The sequence below is a fragment of the Oncorhynchus tshawytscha genome, linkage group LG21 (genome assembly GCF_018296145.1).
Source record: "Oncorhynchus tshawytscha isolate Ot180627B linkage group LG21, Otsh_v2.0, whole genome shotgun sequence".
NCBI lineage: Eukaryota > Metazoa > Chordata > Actinopteri > Salmoniformes > Salmonidae > Oncorhynchus > Oncorhynchus tshawytscha.
The window spans coordinates 8,542,622-8,550,949 of record NC_056449.1 but is presented as its reverse complement, the minus strand read 5'-3'; the positions used below and the strand labels follow the sequence as shown (position 1 = coordinate 8,550,949).

Below are 8,328 nucleotides of genomic sequence, written 5' to 3'. Positions count from 1 at the left end.
CGCACACACAAACACGCTCGCATCTTAATATTCAGTCTGTAGCTAAGTACCTCATATTTCAGTACCTCAGCCTTTCTTTGTAGCAGTCGACCTCACTGCAGAATGTGTTTACCAACACTTAATGCCTCAAATGTATTCCAAACATAAGTATCATTGGGAGACGGGAAAGCTGTCGAGGAAGCTGTAGGTAGGAAATTTGAATGGAATCATGACTTAAACGTTGCACTCCATACGTTGTCTCTGTTCCTGCTAATTTTTTATAGTTGATTAAATGAATGCAGGGAGGAGACCACTAGCCAATCCTAAACATGCATTATAAACTAGAGGCTTGTATTGGATTTCTCCAGTCATTTAGTTGGCCTAGAGATCATGTTTCATCCATAGTAGAAAGTACGCCTGAGTACCTGTTCTCTTGTCAGCACTTCGTCCACATTCCTGATGTAGAATTTACAAGAAAATGCAATCATGAAAAGACTCCATAATATAAAAGAAGATCTCTTTATAAAAAAAAAAGTTTAACATCCCAGCACATGTGATGTAGCTGGAACAGTATTTGATCGATTGTGTTATTAAAAAAAATATATATATAAGTTGTATGTAAGTTGACTCACTTTTGTGGCTTGGTGCTAGTGTGTATCAAAACGTTTGAATCTTTCACCCCACTAGCAGCTTCCGGGCCCTTTTCAATCAAAGCTGATAAGCAGGTGTAAGGGTTGATTCTGAGTCTGCAGTCCTTTTCTGCAGTGAAAGCTTTTGAATTGACATGCAGTTGATGTTCTTGATTTTGACTACAGGAAATCAAATGTGCATTGACAGCTAGGCTTGAATGAATAGGGTCCTAGACTGTTGGGTCATCATGGCCATTTAGACACACTCACTGTGGTTCCTCATCGGCCGTGTTCCAATTCTCTCAATGGCTTCCTTTCCTTGTCTCCTCTCCTTCCTGACCACTAGTAAATGAAAGGATTGGATAGGTATTCACTATATACAGTACCATACTTTCTCCATTCAAGTCAAGAGACTTATATGGGTTCATTAACTTGTCATAAGACTGAGGGGACACATGTACTGTCAAATGCATGTACTGTCAACACCATGTGTACAGAAGTCACATGGGTAAACATTGAGTTTTTATATCGTCCATGTTTATTCCATTTAGAGGCAGAAAGTGTTTATGCATGTACAGTATGTAGAGGTAAGTATTGTGTTTCAGATCAATATGTATCTTTGGTATCTGTCTTTGGTGTCAATGGTCAGCTCTGTTCTGCAGTGCCCATTGGAAAATACAGTATTTTAGAATAATTGCTGTGAGGCTGAAGTCACAACATAACTCCATCCCCAAAAGCAATCTACACCAATGATGGCGATAGTCCAATATGTTTGCCCCTTTAACCTGTTTCATAAGACTGAAGAATGTCCACACCAAGGGATGAAATGAAAAGACATGGGAGAAGTGATGACTGATTGCTGGTAAATGCATCAGAACACAGTTTGATCAGGGTTTTCAATGTGTTTACCTACAAAAGTGTCATAGTTTTTATTTTTTCCATTTCTCCTCAATGTTGCTGCGCTGAAAACTGCGTAACAGCGTTGATGTCAATGCCCAAGATACTATTTTTTTTGTGTTGAATGTCGCTTATGTGCGTCTCGTAGTAAGTTTACAGCTTCTGTGTAAATTGTGCCTGTGCGATGAACCTTCAGGCCAAAGTGTCGTTCTGTGGTGTCATTAGGCCTAAACTCCACGTTGTGCCTCATTGAAGTGCTTCTAGAACCTTGGTGGTATTACCTGTGTGTCAAAATGTTTAACATGATATGTGGTCCACTCTTGCTGGTGCAGTGATTTGAATATCTTAATCTCTGCATTTCTAGACAATTTTGAGTTAATGTGATTTATGTTGTCAATTCTGTATTTTTATTTTGTTTTCCTAACAGAAGGTATTTTGTTTTTTACCAAGTCTTAATGGAAGTTAAATGTTAAAATGAATAAATATTTTTGCAGACAAAAGCTGTTTTTAGTTTTAACTGTATAGTTTTAACTGTAAATTGCACTAAATGTATTGTTTTACAGATGCTTTTAGGTGATTGTTTACTGTTAATGTTGAAATAACTAAATTTAAAAAAAATCAAACTAAAGATATATGAAACGATACCGTGTAACAACTGTGTCCATTTAAAATTAAAATGGGACCTCTTATGTAATATCTACCTGAGTTATTGTAGTTGGGTGTCAAATCTGGGGCTGATAATACAAGGCAAAAACTGGTAGCACATTTTTACGGTACTGAAATCACAAGGTATTTTACATTTCATTAAGTAAAGTATCATTTGGTACAAAACATTTAATGGCCCAGTGCTGTCAAAATTCAGTTTTTTTGTGTTATTTCCTGATAGTTGATGATTGAAAATACAATTTACACAGGAGGTTTTGCATGGGTGAAGTTTTGGCTTGCCTGGTGACATCCCCAAGCGGTATAAGTTAATAGACCAATAAGAGTTCCAAATCTCTCTACCAACAACCTCTAGAGAGTATACCATAGACATCAAGAAAGCCAGTCAGTTGATTATTGACAAGTTTTTCCAACACTTTTGATAAACAGGGCAAAATAGGCCTATAACAGTTAGGATCAGCTTGATCTCCCCCTTTCAATAAAGGACTAACCATGGCAGCCTTCCAAGCAATGGGATATCATCTACTGTATCTTGCCTATGCTGCTCTGTACCATCACTCATTCATATATCCTTATGTACATATCCTTTATCCCCTTACACTGTGTATAAGACAGTAGTTTTGGAATTGTTAGTTAGATTACTTGTTGGCTATTACTGCATTGTCGGAACTAGAAGCACAAGCATTTCGCTACACTCGCATTAACATCTGCTAACCATGTGTATGTGACAAATAAAATTTGATTTGAACCTCCTCAGAGGGTAGAGACAGGCTTGGCGACGATATGGGCAGCAACCGTAAGAAGAAAGGGTCTAAACCATCTGACCCAGATGTTTTTGGGGGGTCAAGTTTGACGTGGTCTCCCCACCATTTATTGTTTCTGCAGTGAGGATTCACCCTTTTAGATCATTTATTGTGTAACTTATCTGCAGACAAACGTTCTTGCAGTAATAGAGGTATACAAATCCGGGAGCCAAATAAACGGCTCATCCACCGATGCAATTCGGTTCACCAAAAAGAGCCGATCGTTCGCAAACGACCCACTACTACACACTGGTCTTGATGAGAAGTAAAACAAACTTTTGAGGCAGGTTATATTATGTACTGTTAAACCAATCCAATAAATGTGGAGGAGTTAAAATGGCGTGTCACCTTGTGAAAAGCTTAAATTGCGGCAGGTTGTTGGCGGCGGGCGGGGGGGGCTTTAACAAAGACCTTTATAACTAAACCAAGATAGACCAATGCCTCTCGTTTCCAATGTGAACAGATGAGTCATAGTGGGCAGAACAAGCTAGGAGGTGGGCAAAGCCAAGCGCGAGATCCTATTGGCGCGTTCTAGCAGACATCTGCACATTTTCCGTTAGGGAACGCCTCCTATGTGAAGTGCACGTGTGCAATAACTCAATTCGTCTTTGCAGTCCTTCTAAACAACGATATGTATTTTTTATATTAATTGTTTTACTTTTGTAATGGGTAAAGTCCACCAAACTTAGTCCACTCTGTTCATAACCGATGTTAATTTTGCGAACAGAACTGCATTCAGATAAAATGTTAAATTGATGAGAACATTTGCAGAATGTTGGCTAAAATCCATCTCTTTTACATATTTTCCCACTGCCGGCCAATGGGCTTCTTCTCACTACCATATAGCTAGTGGAAACACTAAGCGGGTGCTTCGTATCCGGTGAAATATCCATCTCATTGGTCGATATGTGGCTCGGCCATGGGAGAGGGTCGTTCTTTTACCCTCTCATTGGCTAGAATGGTCGCACCTTATCTCGCCTCAGTCATTGAGTAGATGTATTTTCATTGTTAGAGCGGCCACTCGGTTATCTTGTCAATATAATTGATCATCTTTGCCTGGGTTTTTGTTGCCTTAGGAGGCCTAGTCGTGAGGAAACATATCCCAGCTTTGGCCACCTGGGGGCAGGTGCTGCAAAGACCTTCACAAGCCTACGTCACTGGGAATTTCCAGTGGGGAAGTGAAGTTTCTGAACAACTGTACAAGTCGATGTTGCTAGCTAGCACTGTCATATTTCATCCTCGTTAACTGAAGCAAAATTATTAACATAGAAGTGTTGTATAATATGAACGTTTGACGATAGGATACTGTTAGATTCGGTCAAATCAGTTTACCTAAGCATGGTGCAATAATGTGCAAAACTCGACTCATCTGATGTGGATGTAGGAATCGCATGTGACCTAGGTAAGCTTTGGCTACAATATTTAAATGTAATGATATTAGTAATTATAAAAAGTAACCAATTTAAGTTTATTGTTATAACTTTTCTAGCTAGCCAAGTCCACTTCCTCATTGTCAAATTAGCTAGCTATTTTGCATGCTAGCCACTAAAAAATGAAGTTGAGTAGTTAGCTAACTAACTTAGTTAGACCAGAGCAAACGGACGGTTGGCTTTGTCTTTGTTTTGGTGTCTTGAAAAATTGACTTACGAGAGGGTGCTGTTTTAGCTCATTTGTGTTTTAGTTAGCTAGCTGGTTAGCTTGTTAGATAAGTGGATTTATACACAGCATGCCAGTAGAAAATCCAAATGTCACGAGAGGTGTCTAATCAGGGCACATTTGAGATTGGATGAGATGCAGAAAATCACTAAAATCTTTAATTCCGGTAAAACATTTAGCTATGTAATAAAGCATATGTACACTAAACTACAATTCTATTTTATAAGTCATGACTTTTCTCAAGGTATTTGTCTTCTCTCAGACGCCATGGCAGAAGAGGAGGCTTACCCCCCTCACCCACAGGTAGGCTAGGTGTTTCATGTCCATACTATGTCTACACTGGATCTCTGTATTTGTTATATATTGTAGGCTATATCGTTTGTCACAAAGTTTGAAGCAGAAATCTATAGATTTTTAAAAAAAACTCTTCAGAACAATATAATTATAAAAGTAGAGGTTAACATTGGTGAAAGATGTACAGTGCCTTCAGACTTTTTTCAAAATGTTGTTACAAAGTGGGATTAAAATTGATTTCATTTTTTAAAAATGGTCAACTATCCTCACAAAATACTCTGTCAAAGTGGAATACATTTTTATTTTTATTAATGGAAAATAATAAAATACACCCATCTAGCCTTGGGTTGGTCCCCCTTTGTCTCCAGAACAGTCTTAATTCCCTGGGGCATGGATTCTACAACGTGTGGCATTCAAACTTTGCTCAATTGGTATCAAGAGACCAAACGTGTGCCAGGAAAACATTCCCCAAACCATTACACCACCACCACCAGCACATATCTTTGACACCATGCAGGATGGGGCCACCACAAACAGGCAAACAACGGTCCAGTACAACAGTGGTGTGCAGAACAGCATCTCAGAAGGCACAACTCGTCAGTCCTTGTCACGGATGGCCTATTGCAGCAGACAACCACACCGGGTTGCACTCCTGTCAGCTAAAAACAAGAAGAAGTGGCTACTTACGCCAAATCCTGATATCGCCATCAGCATGACGCAACAGGAATCGGGATTTGTTGGATCAGGCCATTTTCCACTCCTCAATTCTCCAGTGTTGGTGGTTGCATGCCAAATGGGGCCGCTTTTTCTTGAACGGGGTGGTGTACATAATAAATGGGAAACTGAGTGTATCTTGATTATATACAGCCCTATTCTTAAATTGATTAAATTGTTTTTTCCCCCCCTCATCAATTGACACAATACCCCATAATGACAAAGCAAAAACAGCTTTTTAGAAATGTGTGCAAATGTATACAAATAAACTATCACATTTACATAAGTATTCAGACCCTTTACTCAGTACTTTGAAGAAACTTTGGCAGCGATTATAACCTCAAGTCTTGGGTATGACGCTACAGGCTTGACACACCTGTATTTGGAGTTTCTCCCATTCGTCTCTGCAGATCCTCTCAAGCTCTGTCAGGTTGGATGGGGAGCGTCGCTGCACAGCTATTTTCAGGTCTCCAGAGATGGTCGATCAGGTTCAAGTCTGGGCTCTGGCTGGGCCACTAAAGGACATTCAGAGACTTGTCCCGAAGCCACACCTTCGTTGTTTTGGCTGTGTGCTTAGGGTTGTTGTCCTGTTGGAAGGTGATCCTTCGCCCCAGTCTGAGGTCCTGGGCGCTCTGGATCAGATTTTTAGCAAAGATCTCTCTGTACTTTGCTTCGAAAATGTTTCCCAGTCCCTGCTGCTGAAAAACATCCACACAGCATGATGCTCTTACCACCATGCTTCACCGTAGGGATGATGCCAGGTTTCCTCCAGACATGAGAGGAAAGGCCAAAGAGTTCAGTCTTGGTTTCATCAGACCAGAGAATCTTGTTTCTCATGGTCTGAGAGTACTATAGGTGCCTTTTGGCAAATTGCAAGCGGGCTATCATGTGCCTTTCACTGAGGAGTCGCTTCCAACTGGCCAGTCTACCATAAAGGCCTGATTGGTGGAGTGCTGCAGAGATGGGAGAAACTTCCAGAAGAACAACCATCTCTGGAGCTCTGTCAGAGTGACTATCGGGTCCTTAGTCACCTCTCCCGATTACTCGGTTTGGCTGGGCGGCCAGGTCTAGCAAGAGATTTGGCGGTTCTAAACTTCTTCCATTTAAGAATGATGGAGGCCACTGTGTTCTTGGGGACCTTCAATGCTGCAGAAATGTTTTGGTACCCTTCCCCAGATCTGTGCCTCGACACAATCCTGTCTCTGAGCTCTACGGACAATTCCTTTGACCTCATGGCTTGGTTTTTGCTCTGACATGTACTATCAACTGTGGGACCTTACATAGACACGTGTGTGCGTTTCCAAATCATGTCCAATCAATCGAATTTACCACCAGTTATAGAAACATCTCAAGGATGATCAATGGAAACAGGATGCACCTAAGCTCAACTTCGAGACATAGTAAAGGGTCTGAATACTTATGCAAATAACTTTCTGTTTTTATTTTTATACATTTGCAAATTTTCTACAAACCTTTTTTCGGTTTGTCATGTTGGGGTGTTGCGTGTAGACTTTTATTTAATCAATTTTAGAATAAGGCTATAACGTAACAACATGGAAAAAGGGTAGGGGTCTGAATACTTTCCAAATGCACTGTATTCAACCCACTGAGTCAATACATGTTAGAATCACCTTTGTCAGCAAATACAGCAGTGAATATTTCTGGGTCTCTAAAATCTTTGCAAACCTGGATTGTACAGTATTTGCTCATTACTCTTTTAAAAGAAATCTCAAGCTCTGTCAAATTGTTGGTCATTGTTAGACAACCTTTTTCAAGTCTTGCAATATTTTTTTATTTATTTTACATTTATTTAACCAGGCAAGTCAGTTAAGAACAAATTCTTATTTTCAATGACGGCCTAGGAACAGTGGGTTAACTGCCTGTTCGGGGGCAGAACGACAGATTTGTACCTTGTCAGCTCGGGGGTTTGAACTTGCAACCTTTCGGTTACTAGTCCAACGCTCTAACCACTAGGCTACCCTAGATTTCCAAACTGATTTTAAGTCACAACTGTAACTAGGTCACTCAGGAACATTCAATGTTGTCTTGTTAAACAACTCCATTGTATATTTGGCCTTGTTTTAGGTTATTGTCCCGCTGAAAGGTGAATTTGTCTCTGTCTGTTGGAAACCAGACTTAACCAGGTTTTCCTCTCGGATTTTGCCTGTGCTTAGCTCCATACTGTTTATTTTTTATCCTAAACTCCCTAGTCCTTGCTGATGACAAGCGTACCCATAACATGATGCAGCCACCCCCATTCTTGAAAATATGAAGAGTTACTCAGTGATGTGTTGTTGGATTTGCCCCAAACATAACGCTTTGTATTCAGGACAAAAAGTGAATTGCTTTGCCACTTTTTTTGTAGTATTACTAAAGTTTAGAGCCTTGTTGCAAACAGGATGCATGTTTTGGAATATTTGTATTCTGTAGAGGCTTCCTTCTTTTCACTCTGTATTTACCCATAATAGTAACATAAATTACAATGTTGTTCCATCTTCAGTTGTCTGCTATCACAGCCATTAAACTCTGTAACGGTTTTAAAGTTACCATTGGCCTGCTGAAATCTCTGAGCAGTGTCCTTCCTCTCCAGCAACTGATTTAGGAAGGGCACCTTTATCTTTGTAGTGACTCGGTGTACCCATCTACCAATAGGTGGTGACCTTCTTTGCAAACAATAGGAAAAGCTCAATCAA

At 40.0% G+C, this 8,328-nt stretch overlaps 1 protein-coding gene across 3 annotated transcripts in view; it reads left to right on the top strand.

Annotated features, from left to right (window-relative positions):
* The first annotated feature begins 4,122 nt into the window (after window positions 1–4,122).
* The window catches only part of nfkb1 (nuclear factor of kappa light polypeptide gene enhancer in B-cells 1), a 43,006-nt gene continuing 38,800 nt past the window's right edge, over window positions 4,123–8,328 (top strand). Inside the window, exons 1-2 of one of the 3 annotated variants that reach the window (XM_042303050.1) lie at window positions 4,123–4,373; window positions 4,890–4,930. In XM_042303050.1, coding sequence (XP_042158984.1) covers window positions 4,895–4,930 — 36 coding nt within the window. In that variant the 5' untranslated portion in view covers window positions 4,123–4,373; window positions 4,890–4,894. Of the gene's footprint in view, window positions 4,374–4,854; window positions 4,931–8,328 lie in introns of all 3 variants that reach the window. The other 2 variants (XM_042303051.1, XM_042303052.1) reach the window with 2 other exon arrangements.